The 18,640-nt window shown below is 53.6% G+C and overlaps 10 protein-coding genes across 10 annotated transcripts; 7 read left to right on the forward strand and 3 right to left on the reverse strand.

Moving 5' to 3' along the window:
- Window positions 1–1,030: 1,030 nt before the first annotated feature.
- Window positions 1,031–2,759, forward strand: A1O3_00899 (uncharacterized protein; the record flags this gene model as incomplete). Its single annotated transcript, XM_007731049.1, has 2 exons — window positions 1,031–1,175; window positions 1,228–2,759. 2 exons carry the CDS (start codon window positions 1,031–1,033, stop codon window positions 2,757–2,759), a joined length of 1,677 nt encoding a protein of 558 aa, XP_007729239.1.
- A 311-nt stretch (window positions 2,760–3,070) lies between these two features.
- A1O3_00900 (uncharacterized protein) lies at window positions 3,071–4,230 on the forward strand (the record flags this gene model as incomplete). Its single annotated transcript, XM_007731050.1, has 2 exons — window positions 3,071–3,457; window positions 3,517–4,230. The coding sequence occupies 2 exons, from the start codon at window positions 3,071–3,073 to the stop codon at window positions 4,228–4,230; spliced, it is 1,101 nt and encodes a 366-aa protein (XP_007729240.1).
- A 189-nt stretch (window positions 4,231–4,419) lies between these two features.
- Window positions 4,420–6,149, reverse strand: A1O3_00901 (uncharacterized protein; the record flags this gene model as incomplete). The annotated part of the gene is made up of 3 exons (XM_007731051.1): window positions 4,420–4,779; window positions 4,808–6,091; window positions 6,144–6,149. The coding sequence occupies 3 exons, from the start codon at window positions 6,147–6,149 to the stop codon at window positions 4,420–4,422; spliced, it is 1,650 nt and encodes a 549-aa protein (XP_007729241.1).
- Window positions 6,150–7,215: 1,066 nt separating this feature from the next.
- On the forward strand, window positions 7,216–9,231 carry A1O3_00902 (uncharacterized protein; the record flags this gene model as incomplete). Its single annotated transcript, XM_007731052.1, has 1 exon — window positions 7,216–9,231. The coding sequence occupies one exon, from the start codon at window positions 7,216–7,218 to the stop codon at window positions 9,229–9,231; it is 2,016 nt and encodes a 671-aa protein (XP_007729242.1).
- A 377-nt stretch (window positions 9,232–9,608) lies between these two features.
- A1O3_00903 (glutathione S-transferase) lies at window positions 9,609–10,765 on the reverse strand (the record flags this gene model as incomplete). The annotated part of the gene is made up of 3 exons (XM_007731053.1): window positions 9,609–9,836; window positions 10,001–10,342; window positions 10,580–10,765. 3 exons carry the CDS (start codon window positions 10,763–10,765, stop codon window positions 9,609–9,611), a joined length of 756 nt encoding a protein of 251 aa, XP_007729243.1.
- Window positions 10,766–11,448: 683 nt separating this feature from the next.
- A1O3_00904 (uncharacterized protein) lies at window positions 11,449–12,411 on the forward strand (the record flags this gene model as incomplete). The annotated part of the gene is made up of 1 exon (XM_007731054.1): window positions 11,449–12,411. One exon carries the CDS (start codon window positions 11,449–11,451, stop codon window positions 12,409–12,411), a length of 963 nt encoding a protein of 320 aa, XP_007729244.1.
- A 178-nt stretch (window positions 12,412–12,589) lies between these two features.
- On the reverse strand, window positions 12,590–13,229 carry A1O3_00905 (uncharacterized protein; the record flags this gene model as incomplete). The annotated part of the gene is made up of 3 exons (XM_007731055.1): window positions 12,590–12,784; window positions 12,871–12,987; window positions 13,185–13,229. 3 exons carry the CDS (start codon window positions 13,227–13,229, stop codon window positions 12,590–12,592), a joined length of 357 nt encoding a protein of 118 aa, XP_007729245.1.
- A 146-nt stretch (window positions 13,230–13,375) lies between these two features.
- Window positions 13,376–13,994, forward strand: A1O3_00906 (oligosaccharyl transferase complex subunit OST4; the record flags this gene model as incomplete). Its single annotated transcript, XM_007731056.1, has 2 exons — window positions 13,376–13,681; window positions 13,740–13,994. 2 exons carry the CDS (start codon window positions 13,376–13,378, stop codon window positions 13,992–13,994), a joined length of 561 nt encoding a protein of 186 aa, XP_007729246.1.
- Window positions 13,995–15,004: 1,010 nt separating this feature from the next.
- Window positions 15,005–16,349, forward strand: A1O3_00907 (uncharacterized protein; the record flags this gene model as incomplete). Its single annotated transcript, XM_007731057.1, has 2 exons — window positions 15,005–15,693; window positions 15,833–16,349. The coding sequence occupies 2 exons, from the start codon at window positions 15,005–15,007 to the stop codon at window positions 16,347–16,349; spliced, it is 1,206 nt and encodes a 401-aa protein (XP_007729247.1).
- Window positions 16,350–16,861: 512 nt separating this feature from the next.
- Window positions 16,862–18,082, forward strand: A1O3_00908 (uncharacterized protein; the record flags this gene model as incomplete). Its single annotated transcript, XM_007731058.1, has 1 exon — window positions 16,862–18,082. The coding sequence occupies one exon, from the start codon at window positions 16,862–16,864 to the stop codon at window positions 18,080–18,082; it is 1,221 nt and encodes a 406-aa protein (XP_007729248.1).
- Between the last annotated feature and the right edge of the window lie 558 nt (window positions 18,083–18,640).

The raw sequence follows: 18,640 nt of genomic DNA on the forward strand, positions 1-18,640 counted from the left end.
TTTTCCTGTCAGGCCAATCCTCCTGCTCCAGATGTCCACTGCGGATCCTGCTTGAAGCTTGAATCGTGACGGCAGCAATCTGCCAAGTGCCTTCAGCTCACATCTCCCAAATGGCAGGCAGCTAGCAGATTCTGGCACAGCTGGCATCCCAGCCATGACATGAGAGCGCCACAACAAGCCACGATACGGAGTACTGACCCAGCCACAATTCACCATCCACAATCCGGGAGGATCAGGGGCTAAGGGGCTCGCCGCTCGACTGCGCCCTGTTCTGGTGGATCAGATGTTAGACGTATGGCACCGCAGTCACCAGGAGAATCCAATATCAAAGCACGCTCTGTATCAGCCACTTCGGTCCTTCAAGTTGCCTGTCTGCCTCACAGAGAGATACCCACGAGATGCAAAGATTAATCGCTCATGATCGGGTCTGCGATTAGTACCCATTCCTTAGTACTCAAGCTGTTCAAGTTGACTCTCTCTGCCTGACTAAGCGCCAAGGCTTGCCGCAGAAAGGGGGCTCAACCGCATTTTCTAGGACTATTATGGGAGATCAAATATTGACTAAATGCTACACTACACTGGTGTTGTCCGTGTTGCCATAGTCAAGTACAGACTACGGAGTAGTGCTGTCCGTCCCTCGCAGGCCTTCCATTCAGCCACAGATCGACTGTCTGCTATATTCACGGCCTTAACGACCGGGCACATAGAGTCGTGATTTCCGAGTTGAAACTCGAAGCCATGACAACTGCGATCTGTCGTCGTCTGGGACTGGCTCAAACCCGGCGCCTGGGGCAAGGATTCCTGACGGCTGAGCCTGCTCATTCTGTATCGCTGATGTCGCACTGTTTTCCAAGATGCTTAAACCCGTGACAGCTGAGAGTCTTCTCCCCAGCTTGACTCGAATCTGGCATAATGGCTTATCAAAAGAAGCCCTTCATGGACCGGCGCGAATAGGTGGGCTTCACACGATCCTCCAGATTTCGAAGCTTACGCAAACTCAGGCGTTTGTGTCAGTGGTGGCCCGGACTCTATGGCGTTGGCATATCTCCTGAAGCAGATTCCCAAGGCCGACCTCCGCTTGCGCCTAGAACCTCTTGCTTTCATAGTAAACCACAATGCTCGGACGAAAAGTCGCAAGGAGGCGCAATTTGTCGCACGTTACCTGGAGAAATTGGGTAAGCCTTGGTGGATCGAGGACGAACTTGATCCGATACTGACAATCACAAGACATCCAACCCGTAGTTCTCAATATGGACTGGGGCAAAATCCCAGACCCAGCAAGCTTGCCGGATTTTGAGATGCAGGCTCGAAAAGCACGATATCAATTGATCGCTACAGCAGCCATACGAAGGAATATTCACCACCTGTTTTTGGGTCATCACCAGGATGACCAAGTCGAGACAATTCTAATGCGATTGATCCGAAACCCAAATACCTCATTTTTGGGACTCCAGGGTATGTCTGCGCACAGCGCGATACCATGTTGTGAAGCCATCCGAGGCGCACATGAGATGGAACGGTACGAACGGTGGCCAGATTGGCTTCGTCAATTTGACGATACCATGCCGGAAGAGGTGGAAGACAACGATGCAATCAACCTTGGAAAGCAAGTAACGGTGTCGCGACCAGGTGGTCTCCAAATTCACCGTCCACTGCTCGAATTCCCTAAAAAGCGCCTCGTCCAAACCTGCCAACATAACGGCATTATTTATCAAAATGACAAGACTAATGACGACCCAACACTGACACTACGGAACGCCATTCGGCGACTGAGAACGAACCATCATGGCTCAGGCTATGATAAGCGTCTTCCGAGAGCACTGCAGGCACAGTCAATTCTACAGATCGGTCATCGGGCACGCAACTCGACGTCTTCTCTGGTCGAGCGAGGGGGCGAAATTCTCAGGAAGATCAGAGTGCAAAGCTTCGATCTCCGGTCCGGGTTGATGACCATAGCTGTCTCCAAGACTTTTGTTGCTGCCTGCGAGGACGATGTTGAAGCCGGTGCAAATGCCCTGGCGAGGCTGACAAGCGTTGTCAGCTACCAGTCGAGGGACGACGTGCCGACGCTTGTGCCACAGGCCCGCCTCATGGAGTTCTTGGATGCAATGCGATCTTCTGACGCGACGTTTCTGACTATTCAGAAGGTGTTGCTCGAGAAGTTACAAGTTGACAGATCGGGTATTGATCATGATCGAGTTGCGTGGAGGTTGTCGAGGCCACCAATGCGTTCCTCTGAGGCCAAGCTCGCTCATCAAAACTTCCCTCTGAATAGTCCATGGACCAAAACCAGTCTCAGCTCGAACTCGACATGCCATCCCAACGTAGACTCCAGCAGCGGGGTGTGGTCGGACTGGGTTCTGTGGGACCATCGATACTGGATGCGTGTGAGGGCACAAGACCCCTCAAGCCTTTCTGAGATCTGTGTACGCCCATATCAGGAGTCCGACGCACCATACGTGGTCGAGACCCTGAAGAAAGACTCGGTCGAGTTCCACGACACACTGGCGAAGGCGGCGCCAGGCAAGCTAAGGTATACACTGCCAGTCCTGACTTACCAGGGCAGAATCTCTGTCTTTCCGACATTGAACATATCAATTCCCAAGTCGCGGTCGCAGCAAAGTGGGCCGACCGTCGCTCAGCACCCAATACGTGAGTGGGAGGTCTCATACAAAGCCATGGACCAGCCCTTTATCCAAGAGCAAGCGAAAACAATCGAATGGAGGAATGCACTGGTGAAAAGGCGCCGAGGAGCCTAGGATAAGGGGACCTCTTACTCATCACCAGGAGAACGTCGGTACTGTGTACTCCGTACTGCACAATAATGATGTTCCCGAGTGTTGTCCGGGACCCATCTCCACCGGCTCCAATTGAATGACACCTTTTGTGTGTGAACAATTTAGTTCCCCGCATTGGGGCTCCACGAGTATGAGGAGGGACGTGGAGTTACTGGGACCCGCCTCGGTCGATAGCCGGGGGTTTGGCGTACCTACGGCTATATAGAATCGACCTGTCATTGCCGGTATGGCCGGATCGTCTCCTTCCAACTTGTGCAAGATAGGCGGGAAAAATGGCTAGCCAAACAGTTCCAGAGGCTTTGACGGCACCGACGCAGACATTTGACGATGCACCGCCGTTTCCCGAGGATGTGCCTACCGCGCCACTCCTCCGGCTCTCCCTGGCCAGATTGCTTGACCGCGATACCCAAGAGATCGACCGCTTCGTCCGAGCCTGCGAAGACCTCGGCTTTTTCTACCTCGACTTGACCGGTCCAGGAGACTCGTTGCTGGCCGATGCAGACCAGCTGTTCGAGGTGGGCAGCGAGTTATTTGAACTGCCGCTTGAGGAAAAGAGAAAGTACGACTTTATGCACAAGAACTCGTACTTCGGCTACAAAGGCTACGGCGCGAATGTTGTCGACCGAAGTGGGAACCTGGACCGCAATGAGTTCTACAACGTGTGTTCAGTTCCTCGGTTGAGACGTGCAGTGGCCCAATCGCTGACAGAGGACCGCAGGTATCAAAGGATGACATCCTGGGCATATCGGACCCATGGCCTGCTCCTGGAGTGCTCGATGCGAGGCGTCCGTTGTTGAAGTCATTCATCAGCTCAGCCCACGGCATTGTCACTCTAGTGCTGGAACTGCTCAATGACCACCTGAAGCTGCCGCCCAAGACGCTACAAGACATGCATCGCCTCGAAGGCCACTCTGGCGACCAAGTCCGATTCATCAAAGCACCACCGCAGCCCAGGGATGATCGAAGAACCGCACTGGGTGAACACACCGATTTCGGGAGTGTGACGGTCCTGTTCAACCGCTTGGGCGGCTTGCAGGTGCTTCCGCCGGGCCGGGATGCGCAATGGTGCTACGTGAAGCCGCTGCCCAACCATGCCATCATCAATCTGGGCGACGCCATGGTCAAGTTCACAAACGGCCTTCTGCGATCCAACATCCATCGTGTGGTGGCCCCGCCCGGCCAACAGGCCGATCGTACCCGATATTCGCTCGTCTACTTCAATCGACCGGAAGACGACGTGCTGCTCAAGAGACTGGATGCCAGTGACTTGATTCCGCCGCTGGACGCAGACGAGGTGGAAGAAGAGATCAATAGCAAAGATTGGATCATCAGACGTGCTCTGGGCCATCGCATCGCGATTTTCGGCAAGGAGGCCTTTGACTATGACAGAATCAAGGGCACCGAAGACAAGAGCCAGCGTGCTTACCTTTGAGACCAGACCAGACCAGACCAGACCAGACCAGACCAGACCACAGCACGCTTGATGGCATCGCCCCGTTCCAAAGGCTGATCCCAGTCCTGTCCATATTGGTATTGTACAGAATAACATACTACATATTGATTCACACTCGAAACTGGCTGTATAGTAATTGTCCCATCGTTGTCGGTTCCTCTTGTGCCGCTAAGCTTGACCGGCATGAGACGCCGCAATGAAGCCGCCTATCATGGCCGGGCCGATGGTTGCCCCCGGCCCGGGATACCGGCGACCAAACAGGGTCGCCGTCGTGTTTCCCGCTGCATACAGCCCAGGAATCGGCTTGCCACCCTGGCCCAGCACTCGCCAATGCTCGTCCACCCGGAGACCACCTTTGGTGCCAACATCACCCACGTACAAGCGGACTGCGTAGAAGGGCGGCTTCTCGATCTTCCCTAGACAGTTGTTTGGCTGGTGGGTCGGGTCGGCGTAGTATCGGTCATACGGGTTCTCTCCTCGGTGGAAGTCTTCGTCGATGCCGGAAACGGCAAATTCGTCGAAGCGCCACTGTTGCCCGGAGCTGGGCAGCGTTGACCTCACATTTGTTGGCCAGTTCGACGAGAGAATCGGCCTTGACCATGAAGTCTTCCTGGAAGTACCGCTTGGGCGTGAACCCTGGGAGCGCGTTGCCGAAGGCGTATTTTTTCCGGTGCGACGAGTCGAAGATCAACCAGCAGGGATCGTGCCCGAGATCGGTCATGTCGTTGGCTACATCCTGGTAAGAGCCGGCTTCGTTGGTGAAGCGCTTCCCTGCCTTGTTGACCATGATGCTGTGTGGCGACGCTCTCTCCCAGACATTGAAGACGGGGGTTTCGCCCGGTGGAAACATGATCGGGATGCCCCAGCGTCCGCCCAGGAGAGCGACCTGGGCACCCACGCTTTCTCCCAGTTGAAGCCCGGCGCCTTGGTCGTCGGGATTGGCCATGGCGAACCTGGATGATGCTTGACCGTATCGTTTGCGAAGAGCGTCATTACGCGCAAATCCCCCGAGCGCGAGCAACACGCCACGCGTGGCTTGGATCCGCAGCGGTCGACCGCTTTCCCCATGGAGTACGGTGACCCCGACCACCCTTCCCTGCTCCGTGATCAGCCCGGTCACGGGCGTGCTCCTCCATATTGCCACTCCGAGTCCCTGCAGAACGTACAGCAGTTGAGAAGAAATCGCCATACCCATGGAAGCGAGCCTGGCCCCTCGAAGTCTCGCCCAAAGTATACGTGTGGCCACTCTGACCAGCGTGGTGAAACCTCTACGTGTGCGGGTAGCGTTGAGCATCTTCGCGTTTTCGTCTAGATACGCCGGGAGCTCGGGGTGATGAGGCCGCACGCGCATGCTGTCTCTCCAGGGTCCCAGTTTGTTGAGATCGAAGATTTCGCCTGACAGGTGTCGTCCAATGCGAGACCCTTCGTCCCTGTGGTAGTCGGGAAAGTCTTGGGCCATGTACCAACGGAAGCCGCTTTCCCGGAATTCCTTGACCATCTCAGCGCCGGCCCTCACGTACGCCTGTCGCCTCGCCACCGTGCTCTCCGGGGTCGGCTCCCCGACCACGTTCAGGAGGTAGGTCATGGCCGCTTCCGTTGAGTCTTCCATGCCGCCTTCCAGCATAAGAGGATTGTTGGGGACCCAGACCCCGCCGGCAGAGTAGGCCGTCGTCCCACCCCACAGCTTGGAGCCTTCGACCACGAGTGGCACCAATCCGAGGCGTGACGCTTTCAAAGCGGCAGAGAGCCCGGCGGCGCCGCTTCCTGCAACCAGAAAATCGACCTTGATATCCCAGTCGAGAGCCGCGGTCTTAGAGATATCAGGCTCAGTTGGAGTGACCTGAGTCGAGTCATTGGCACATGAAACATGCTTCGGATCTCGAGTACTTCACACACATCTGCATGGTAGCTCCTGCAGACTGAAAATGGTCTCGAGGCGCAAATTCGCTGCGAATACCTGGTGTTTACCCTGGTGTAGAGCGACCTGGCATGACGACCCTAGCATCAACTACGGTTAGTCACAGTAGTCTGTTCGATATCGTCAACTTACAGGTGATGAGATCAGCCTCCCTTGCGAGCGAAAAGCCGAGTTGAGCATTGGACGACTTTTTGGATGTATGGCTTCGCTCACCTCAACTAATCGCCCAGGGCTGAGCATATCTCACCCCTTCTCTCACTGGGGGAAAGCAGAGCATGACAACAGGTCAAGTTCGATCCCAGGTACTTACTAAAGATCAACATCCAGGGTCATGTAGAGGTTAGGCCGGAGCTTCTGCGTGCATCTCTTCCGGGCTCCGGTATTAGGGGGAAAGATCTATCCCAATCCGGAGCCGGGGAAGGACTGGGCGGAACGATCTCGTTTGAGTCTTCCCATTGGCTCTTGAGAGAGTCCTCACATGAAGCCCTTGGTGTGATGGAGGGCAGCTTGTCAAAGGCTTACTCCGGACGAGATGGCGCCCTGAGTGCGGTTGACTATATGCTTGCTGACTCGTCACTCCAAGCACACCTGGAGAGCATTCACCGTTCGAGCCCGAGAAGGCCAAAAGGCCGTGCCTGGACAGCAGACAGTGTGGTTGAAGGCACCCATTATTTTCAGGAGTCTACGATTTTCTGGTTGTGTCTGGAGAAAGACAATCCTGCTCCTCATGTTGCCATGTGAGGTTGACAAACAGGGCACTTTGAAAGCGGCGCAGACAAGTTCCCAAATATGGTATAGCGTTTCCGCCCACGGTGGGCATTTTTCACAGATATTTTTGCCGGCACCCCAGGACAATTCGTTATTTAGGCTTGATGCCCTGCTCCTGTTATTGTTCTCGCTCTTTGAGTTGTTGAGGTCGACATTATTTGCCATATACCCTGTGCCAATTGACTCAGCCCCTGCTTTAATGATCTGTCGAACCATCTACTTCCGTGGCCATGCTAGCCCCGCCACATCGTCGGCCTGCCTTGCCGACAACCATCTCTATGCCTTCTCTGCCCATCAAAGCGGTCAGACCTCAAACGACGCAACGAAGATCGACGCTCAAGCGTTCAGTCGATGAGACCGGCTTCATGGACACCCCTTCAAGTCCCACCAAACGGTCCCGAGTTACCTTCGACTCCGATGTAGAGATTGTCTCGGCCGATGACGACGAAGACCTGGATCCTCTCGTTGTCAAGGAACAAGTGCGCAGAGCCATCGAGCGACACCGTTTCAGAGAAGACGAAGCCTACGAGCGAATCAAGGGTTATTTTACCACGTCACACGAGAAGACGAATGCTCCTTCCACCAAAGCCCTCCGGATACACCTGCAGGCCCTCCTAGCCAATATAACTGCACTCACAAAAGACTGCAGCGGTATGGTCAATTCTATTCTACACAGTGAATGGATTGGAAGAGACGAGGCATATTATGCTCTGTTCGTACGGTTCCTCAACAACCTGGCCGCTGCACAGCGAGGGTATCAGCACAAGATTATGGCAATCTTGGTAGAATTGCTTGGGCCCCAAAAGACCAGGCGGATCGCGGGGTCAAAACCAGTCAGGCAACAGACTATACATCGAAGAGCCTTGCAAGCCATTCAACACATCACTGTCAACGTGCCCTCCTCACCCTCGGCACTCGCCGATCGAGTCTCTTCCCGGCTAGAGTTTGACTTCCAAAAGTCGGAGGAGCGAATGACTTACATCAGAAATTTCATGGAAATGATCAAATATGTCCCTGAGCTCACCTCCGAAATCTTGACCTGCGTACTGAGGGAACTCATCAAGCTCGACGTGTCTGTCCAAGTTGACCTGGACGAAGAAGAGGATGACGCTGAAGACGACATATTGAACCACATGTCGTCTTCTCAGACATTGGTTCCATCTCAGGATATGTTGAAGGGCGACCTGGATAGGGAAGATAACGATGACGTGAGCACGACCGATGATTCCGATATTGACGAAGAAGAAGATGTCGACCCTGCCACGGCTCGTCGGCAGAAGTTGAAGGACGACATCAAGCAAGTCGACCTGATCATGGATATCCTTTTCCAATACTACGCCAAATTGACCACGTCTACGATTCTTCAAGATCGGGATACTGCTGTGGAACAACTCATCTCGCAATTCCACACCCATATCCTGCCGACCTATCGCGCTCGTCATCCACAATTCCTTGTTTTTCATTTTGCTCAATCAGATCCTATTATCGTCGATCGCTTCGTCACTTCTTGTGTGGCCGTCCTCGTCGACAAAAGGCAACCACATCTACTTCGCCACAGCGCCGCAGCGTATTTCTCCGGCTTCGTTGGCCGTGGCGCCCACGTCTCTCCACAGGTCGTCCAAGACTGTCTGAATTTACTCTGCGACCACCTGACCATCCTCCGCAGGTCGTACGAACCTGGATGCCGTGGACCTGACTTGAAACGGTACGGTGACTTTTACGCAGCCTTTCAAGCGATTCTTTACATATTCTGCTTCCGTTGGAGGGACATCGCGTCTGCCAGTTCCGATGATGACTCGGATTTCGATGTCGACGAAGAAGAGGTGGAGACCTACCATTTCCCTGAGTCTCTACGAGAGGCGCTTCGGGCGGCAATCTATTCACCGCTCAACCCGCTGCGTGTCTGCACACCCGTTATCGTCGAGCAATTTGCAAAGCTCACCCATGCCTTGCAGCTCTTTTACGTCTATCCCAAGCTTGAAGAAAATAGACGCGTGCGTGTGACCGGCCATTGGCGCAACGTGACAGACTTAGACATGAGCAATCCCGATCGTGATCTGAGTTGGGTGGGAGATAATGGCATGCTAGAGGGTTATTTCCCTTACGATCCCTACCACCTTCCTATCAGCAAGCATTGGATCGAGGGTGACTACGTGGAATGGAAGGGGATCCCTGGGGAAGAACCAGACGATACGGATTCGGAAGAAGATACCGTTATGGATTTTGGCGACCTCGACCGGGACGACCATGAGGCGAGTGTTGAGCTTATTGGCGACGAATCTGACGAGGAATGACTTCTCTTTTTAAGGCCGGGTGTTCGGGTCTGTTCAGCTGCGGTGCCAGGGCTTATGCTGTTGATTCTTGGTGCGTTCAAGCGAGGGTCGGGAAAAAGTTTGCATACAAAAGCGGAGGACATCTAGAATAGAAATGATGCTGGAATGACTGCATGAATGGGCATGATGAGTCCGAGGAAACGAGATATTCTAGCATTGACGCTTTTAGTAGCAATGAGATATCAATTGATACGACAGACTAGGTGCTGTAATAAATTCATGCTGCGTCAAGAGGACGGGTCCTTTTCCCAGTCTTCCTCAACAAAGTGGTGTCCCATACATCGACACACGACAGTGGAAATCCGTCTTCCCCCGCCGGTGTCCGCCTCGAGTGCAGTCTACAGCTTCTTCTCGGCGGCCAGCTTTGCAAATCTCGCCTTTGTCCTCTCGGCAACGGCCTTCTCATCAAAGACATATGTCACGCTGGGTTGCTGCACGACCCGGGAGGCCCAGGCCTTGAACTTGGGCGCCCGTTCATCAAGCAGAGGGCCGATCTTCGGGCTCAGGAGTGCGTACTCGGGCTTGATGAACGACAAAAGCCGAATGAGGAAGGGGCCGGTTTGGACCTACAAGTCGTGGGTTTGATTAGTGTGGAAGGAGTGTGAGCAGGCGTTGACAGCAGAAAATATCATATATCATTTCCAAAGAGAGGGGATCCCCGGAACTTCTTCCGGACACCTCCACGGCAGGCGGGTCAAAAGACAAAGAAATAGATGTTTCAAAGACTTACCTCGGCGAGAGTCAAATGGTTGGTGCCTCCAAAGAACGGCCCTTTCCCAGTATCCCAGGTGAACAGGGGCTCTACTTCCTTGACGACAGCGCGGACTAGCTCTTCCCCAGCGGCGTCCCTGTCGGAATCGTCCTGGGCGCGCTGGGAGGCGAAAATGTGCGGCAAGACTTTGGAGATGAATGCATCGACGAAGAAGGCGACTCGGGCCCGGAACAGGGCGCTGGACACGGACGTCGTCGAAGGAAGGAGATGGGCTGGGTGGGCGTCGGCCAAAAACTGCGTGACAACAGCCGACTCGGTGACGATGTGGCCGTCGTATCTGATGCTAGGGACGAGGCCGCGCTGCAGGATGAGAAAGCGAAGGTAGTCAGTATTCAGTCTGAAGGGGACAAAAAGAAGGCCATTGCCGAAGGGGGGAGAATGCGGCTTGACTTTGCAGGAAGATCGGATGGGCATCCGTTTCTCATGGAACCCTGGGCCCTAGACTGTAGACCCAAATCTCCTCCACGGATAGGTAGGAAGGCCCAGGGACAAGTCAAGCAGGTGGGGATCAGGGTCTGATAAGGGAATCCAACGTACTGGGTTGACCTTCAAGTACCAGGGTTCACGGGGCTTGTCTAGATCAATGATCTCTTCCCTGTAGGCAAGACCAAGCTCTCTCAAAGCGATGTGGGCTCGGTGCGCCCATGGACATCCGTGGTTGGTGTATAGAACGATGTCGGGTCTCGAGCCGCCATTGCTGGGAGCGGTACCGTTTGAAACCATGGTGTAATAGGACGGATGGTGGCGTGTTGATCGATACCTATGATGCCGTGCTGAGTGATAAAGGTGATGTTATAGTGATGTGATGTTCGTATGCCGAGACAGGATCATAAGTACTCTGTCCTAGGAGTATATCACTGAGGGGTGGGTTCGGTGTTGGATTGTGTTATATTCTCCAAATATTGCGACTGCTAATTTGTCATCCAGCCCACCAACCACGAACCGCTTCGGTGTTGGCTGTTGAATCCAGCCCGCTTTGGATACGGACCAAAAGAGACAATTTGGGCCTAGCGAACCGGGGAGATGGATATTAGAGTCGCTCTGAGCGGGAACGTCAATTTCATCGAATGCTGGATATTGGATAGCAGTCCTGTTGGATAGTGCTCGTGTCCCACTGCCGTTCTTCACTGGCGTAGCTACATACTCCACCGTAGTTCCTGATAGCCCCCGATAAGGCTAGATCATGATCTTTTCTACTATGCTGAAAGCAGTAGGCGGTGTAGATGCTGGAAGGATTTCTGCGGAGTTTCTTGCAAAATACTGTGTCTGTGTAGTTCACGACTCCCTCACTCTCACTTCCTCATCGGCGCCTTCATCACTCCCTCCAAGAGCCTTGACTCGGGTGAAATCTTTTAACTTTTTTCTATCCTGATCAATTCGTCCATCCCGACGCACAACCCGCCAAAATGCGGGCCAAACGCAGCAAAAAGTATCGGAAGATCATGTCTTCTTACCAGATGACCTTCTCCTTTCACGAACCATATCAAGTCCTGCTCGACTCGCATTTTCTGAAGGCTTGCCATCATTTCCACATGCCGCTAAAAAAGTACCTGGACAATACACTTCACGGAGAGTGCCGACTGTTTGTGACGAAATGCACCCTGGCGAAAATCATGGGGGACTGGGAGAAGCAGAAACCGGGGGAGAAGGGAAAAGAAGGAGGCAAAACACTGAGATGGCCAGGACGACCAGACTTCCTCCCTCCGCCCACAGAAATCCCATTGCGGTATTGCAAGCATAAAAACGACGAGGGCGAGGAGTTGGGAATTGTCAGCGAAGGACGGTGTCTGCTGGACCTGCTGGCGGGCCAGACACACGGAAATGAGCAAGCAAAGAATAAGCAACATTACATCCTGGCCACGGCCGATGCGGATGAGAGGGAGGCAAAATCCAAGGGATTCTTGGACGTGCGAGAACGCGCAAGGTTGATACCCGGTGTTCCGATTGTGTATGTCAAGCGAAGCGTCATGATTCTCGAGGAACTGAGTGGGGCGAGTGAAAATGTCAGGCGGAAGGGCGAGAAAGAGAAACTCGCTCAGGGACTCTTGGGCGTAGGAGACAGGAAGAGGAAGAGGGGTGACGGCGAGGAGAATGAGGACGAGTTGGACTTGGAAGGACAGACCAGTGGACCCGGCATTCGAGGGTTGAAGAAACCCAAAGGCCCCAATCCTTTGAGTGTCAAGAAGAAGAAGGTGAAGAACTCTGCTCAAACGGAGGAGGGTCACGCAGGTGCGGTAGCATCAGGGCAAGAATCACAGCTAAAGCGGAAACGACGGAGGAAACATGTCGCGAAGACGGCAAATGACATGGGAGATTCCGTTGGGCAGGATAGCGCAGCGCCCACGACCGCCTCGGAAGCAGTGGGATAGTATTGTTGGTCCATGGGGCTTCAATCATGCAATACCAGCGTTGGCTTTACACGACATGCACTAAAAGATACCCAATGTGCGAAGAATTGAGATTCATGTCATGCCTACGGCTCCATGCCCCGTCGCACAACGCTATATCGCTCTCTCAAGCCACCCTTCTTTTTAGATGGTATGCTAATCATGCTTTCGCGAAGAAGGCTTTCCCGTAAACGAACAGCCCGGTAGCAGCCAGGACACTTAGGCCTGCAGGGAGGGGTTTGCCTGTTTTGATCGCACGAGGGATGCTGCTGCCGGCGAGGAGGATCGAGGCAAGAAGAGCGAGCTCGACGCCGTAGGGCTGGCGTTTAGAGATGCGATAGCCTCCAAGGCCATACTATCGCAGAGGAAAGGCGGAGTGTCAGCAGACCCAGTTGGACAGCCATAAGCGAAAGGAGACAGGAGCGGTAGATGTTGACATACCAACACGCCAACTGTCAAGCCCGCTGCGATGCTAGGGACTGAGCCTGTTCGCACGTAACCGGTCACTCCACCGACGGAGGTGAGGGCAGACAGGATGTATGCCGGTGTTTCGGAGGCCTGAAGAGAGCAAGGTCAGTTGCCGAAGCATGAGGTAGTATGTAGTGGATGTCATACCATGATGCAAGTTGTATCAGGGGGCAATGTCTGTGGTATACAGAGTAGAGGACGAACAAGTAAGGAGATGTTGGTAAAGCTTGTTAAGCTGTCGCAGTCTGCGATGATGCCATGTTCGTTCGGTCATCTTCGACTCGTACTACGAGGCTGAGCGGTGGAGCTCGGATTTGGCGGTTCCGCTGCATCTTCGGTGCCCCGGCTTGGCAACACGTTGCTTCATTGACATGGACACCATCTTGCACTCCGCGAGCCTCAATCAGCCGGATCCTGGTCTGGTATATGAATAGGCTGGTGATTTAGTTTCTTCCTATAAGCTGGTTTGCTCATCACCATGGCGAGAAAACCCGCCTCGCATTCTGCGGCCTCAAAGACGTCCACTCCTGTGGCGGCAGCGAAACCACCTCCAGCAGCACGAACATCATCAGGCTCTATATCATCTCCTCCCGCAAGCGCAGTCAAACCTACACCCCAGAGCACGTTATCACCTCGGTCGTCGCCCCGGCAAATTATTGTTCATGTCTGGAATAGATACTTGCAAGATACTCCATCGCGAACGATGCTGTTGGACGTCTTCATGGCCTTCCTCGTCGTCATTGGCGCCACACAATTTTTATATTGTGTTCTAGCAGGCAGTTATGTATGTGTCTATTGTCCAAAGCTGGCATCCGTTGGACAGTGTCTAACCTCATCACCAGCCTTTTAACGCTTTTCTCTCCGGCTTCTGCGCCGCAGTCGGTCAATTCGTCCTTACCGCGTCGCTGAGGATGCAGACGTCAGAAAGACCTCCTGCAGGGGCATCTACAGCCGCGAAAAAGAGCTCTACCAAGACTGTTGACGGTGCGAGCGGCGAGCTGGTTGAAGATGGAAAGATCGGCTCTGAACGGGCGTTTGCGGACTATATCTTTGGCAGCCTCATCCTTCATGGTTTCTGTGTCAACTTCATCAACTAGACGATACCTTGCATGACTCAACTTGGCAGGACAGGGTAGGAGCTGGTGTGGTCTTCGGACTTCTCACGATTTGTCCTTGGTTGGGAATGCTGGTCCTGCGGCCCTCCGGACTCCGCCTCATAAAGCCGAGACTGTTGGCAGGATACGAGTCTCAAGAGGCAATCTTTCAAGACCAAGAGCACACATATGCGCTTGCGAACCATGTCAGACTCCAGCAGATGGTACTCGAATGGAGTCGAAGTCATGGCATGGAAACAGGAAACGAGAAATGCCACGAGCTGGATCATGCTCTCTGGTGCAGACCTTTTCCAACTCGCGGCGTCTCCTTTCACAAGAGCAAGCTGATTCTTGTGCTTCCGGGGAGTGCCCTGCAACTGCGCCAATATCACCTGTACTACTCTATTGTAACATCCACAAAAATTCTAAGCGGTTCATTAGTCTAGAGAAGATCGACTTATTCGACGTACCGGCAAAAATGTGGTTGTCTGACAAAATCATCGGGCCAATATCTGTGGCTTGGTTTGTCAGACTTGGTAATATATTCAAGATGCTCCCACTCCCTTCTCAACCCCCTTTTTCCTCCGTTCAGTTCAAATTGTCTTCTACACAGACTGGAGAGGATGTTCTCCTTGTCGTCACGATGCATTCATTACTTCCTAGACCCCCCCCAGCAGTTCAGATTGTACTTATGTACGGAGCTACCCTAATTCATCGCAGGGGCAGGGGCCCAACATCTGAAACGCGCATCAGCAGCAACTGTTTCAAGATGTGCCAGTTCCTGAATATGAGGGAGTATCAGCGATCACCTTTGGTCTACCATAATCATCTGCTTTTGTTTCTTTCTGCTCCATCCTGACGACATCTTAAAGGCATTCGCGAGTATGAAGACTGAGCTGGTCTCAATAATTGCGTTTTCGTTTCTTCCATCTCTCGTTGTTTCTAGTTTCAGTTCCAACCAGGACCAGCATCCCAACCTGTTAAGCGATGATATAGTCGGGGTGCAAGTCCCCATGTCTGGCAATGGTTTCGTGCCCCAATCTGAAGAAGAGAAAGTGCCAGAAGCCGATGACAATCCTTTAGCCGACGATACTGCGCAATTGCCTGAGAGTCATCTCAACTCTCCAGGCGCCGAGGCCGAGAATCTCCATCTATGGTCATTCAAACCAGTGTGCACCGAATACTTCGAGGTCTTGAAGGACCCGTTATGCGTCTTCACCAATGTCAGCTTCAGCAACGGCCGAGGGATCTCGATCTTTACCACTCCGACCATCGCCTCCGAGTTTGCGGCTCTCCTGCCGTTCCAGGACCCAGCGGCCCTGTCTAGTCGAGGAATTAATTCGCCGTCTGAACCGGATGGGCCGTCGTACACCAAGACAATCCCGGGCAAAGGGATCGGTATGCTCGCGAAGCACGAGTTGCAACGCGGAGACTTGATTGCCGCATATACACCATATCTGCTCGCGCATATGGAAAATCTTCTATCAACGACCGAGAGAGAGAAATATCTCCAGGTAGCGATCGAGCAGCTGCCCGAGCCGAGCAAGACCCATTTCCTCACCCTGGCGACCATCTATGGCGATCCGAGAGTAGCCGTGCAGGACGTGGTCAAGGCCAACGCGTTCGAAATGCAGGTCGGTGGACAGATGCATTTGGCCGTCTTTCCGGAGTCATCGAGGATCAATCATGCATGTGCACCAAAGTAAGTCCAATACATCCAGATCCACCTAAGATAGCTATGAAGATGTGTGCGTGAGAGTGTGTATGAGCATGTTTACACACGTGGGCAAGAATCTACTGGAACGTGGAATGAGGTGATGGATTAACAGTTCGTGTTACAGCTCACAGTATCATCTGGACCCGACACTGTTAACGCACTACGTGTACGCCGCCAGAAGCATCGCGCCCGACGAGGAAATAACCATCGCCTACGCGCCACCACTGGTCTTCTTCCGCGATCGAGCAGAGTATCTCCATTCAACATTCCACTTCCAATGCACCTGCTCTCGATGCCAGCGAGGCGAGGCAGGCGACAAGGCCGTCTCAGATATCCACGCGCTGCAGTGGGCTCTGGCCAATTGGGATTCCAACTCGACCGCAAGTGTCAGGAAGGCCGAAATGTTGGTCCGGTTGTACAAGGAGGAAGGCCTAGACGCGTTTCTCGACACGCCCTACGGCCATGCCGCTTTCACATACAACGCGGTGGGCAGTGCCAGAGGAGCGATAAAATATGCAAAGCTCGCGGTGGAGGCGGCCGTGTTGAGATACGGCCCCGCGGCACCAGGTCTGGAGACATGGAACGAGTTAATGCAGGATCCGCAGCGGCATTCGAGTTGGAGGCGGAGGAAGGGCGTATGATTTGGTTGGTGAGCGCAGACGAAGATGATACTCGAAGGACCGAACTGGGAGGGATGGCTTGGTTAGATATGCCTAATCACGATTGGGCGGGTCTCCTTCAGCAGAGACCATCTCAGTAGGACCTAGGCAAGGTGCATGTACGGAGTACGGAGTACGGATACATGGGCATCATAGCCGTAAAGATCGAGGTTGGGACTTGAGTCAGAGCGGAGACCATGCGCAGAGGCGAGCCGAGGACAGGCCACCTGCGTACCATACATGGTACTACTAATTACACATGTGTACGGAGTACAGTACCTGTTGAGGATAAGCACTATCACTGACTGCATCCTTCCTTCTTCCTCAACCTCGCTCCCTCCTCCAGGCACGGCGCTTCTCATTATGAGAGCGCTCTGGTACTTTCCATGCTCACTCAGGTGGCCCGATCCTCCAGGCATGCTATAGCACTCTCTGATGCGGCCATCGTCCTCCATCTATCTAGAGGATGTGCCCGATCAGCGAGTGCGAGGGTGATGTCACCAGCCCCTCCTCTACTTCAGCATTCTTGCCTCCGTACATTTACCGTCTCAGCACCGCTCTCGCCTCGCTACCTGATCTCTGAAGGTCGCACTACTCTACCTGACCCAGACTCGGAAGATGCGCCCTCACTCAGATCCTCGCCATTCTACCTAGAGACAGGATACTCGATATTTGCGAAACGCCCGTCGAGACCATTTCCTCCACCCTTTGTCAATCTGCCCTCCGGCTCCTTCTCTGATCCGCTGACCACCCACAACGTCCCACGAGGGCGCCGACCATTCGTTAATGGACAACCCGTACGAGGGATCACGAATGGCGACGACGCCATCATCATTGCGGACAAAAACTTCATCGCCGTCAACGATGGCGTGGGGGCATGGGCATTGAAAGATCGAGGTCACGCTGCTCTGTGGTCACGGCTCATTGCTCACTTCTGGGCTCTCGAGGTCGAGAAGTCCTTCGAAGGCCGCGAGGACGTCGACCTGGCCGATCTCAATCCCATTCAAAATCTGCAAGACGCATACAACGAGACCAAGGCGGTACTGAAAGGGGGATTGTTGAAACCCCAACAGGATGAGAATCGGCATGATCAGAACAAGGATGAGTCCGGACCCAGGTCCACAGAGACATCGTCCTCGACTTCAGACACCAAAGAGAAGAGCGACGCAGACGATATCCTAGGAACCACCACAGCCTCCTCAGCACTCTTGCATTACCGGCGTACCTCGTCTTCGCCGACGCCCGTGGTATTGGCCACTACGCTCGGTGACTGCAAAGTGCTTGTGATCCGCCCGTCGTCCAACACCGTGCTCTACCACTCGAAAGAGCAATGGCACTGGTTTGACTGTCCGCGCCAACTGGGCACAAATTCGCCAGATACACCGCTCGGCAACGCCGTGACCGATACGGTGGACATCCAAGTGGACGACGTGGTTTTGGTCCTTAGTGACGGCGTGACAGATAACTTGTGGGAGCACGAGATATGTCAGAACGTCAGTGGCAGCGTGGAGAAGTGGCAAGCCGGCGAGCAGGAGGCCAAAGACGGACCCGTCTATGTGGCGCGCACATTGATGAACGCCGCGAGAGAGATCGCCCAGGATCCCAACGCAGAATCGCCATACATGGAACGCGCATTTGATGAAGGCATAGCTGCCGAGGGTGGCAAGTTGGACGACATCTCCGTCGTCATAGGCGTCTGTCGGAAGAAAGAGTGACATTGAGGCTCAAAAATTGGGAGAACCTAGGACAAAACGAAGCTACGATCAAAAAAGGGAGTTGTTCTCGGTTGCAGAATATCATTGGAATAGCCTCTTCTCCAGACGAGGCTACTGTCCTTATCAGACGCAGTGGTGACTGAGTGACAGGATCGAGGCAGATCTATGAAGGCACAGGATTCATTGGCGTCATATACGTGGAGATTTTTGAAAATTCTGGCGGTGTACATGTGAATCCAACATATTCGGAACCAGGGGTTGAGGGACAGCAAGGCGCAGTGTTGGCATATGAACGAGAGTATGGGGGGAAAAGAACACAATGGAATTTTACATGACAAGAATCGGCTCGAAAGTGATTGCGATCTACAACGTCCCGCTCCGCGTATAGCCAGGTAGATGCATGTCCACACTGTCATTCATCATCGGCTACCTGAGTTGTCGCTTCTCTACTAAAGCCGTCAGCCGTCAGTTTCTCTATCTTGCACCGCCTCCTCGCTACCGCTATCTGCGTAGTCTCACAAGATTGTCCCGAAGTGATGTCCTAAATGCATTCGGTGA

This window comes from Capronia epimyces, assembly GCF_000585565.1.
Source record: "Capronia epimyces CBS 606.96 chromosome Unknown aczIQ-supercont1.1, whole genome shotgun sequence".
In the NCBI taxonomy this organism is placed as follows: Eukaryota; Fungi; Ascomycota; class Eurotiomycetes; order Chaetothyriales; family Herpotrichiellaceae; genus Capronia; species Capronia epimyces.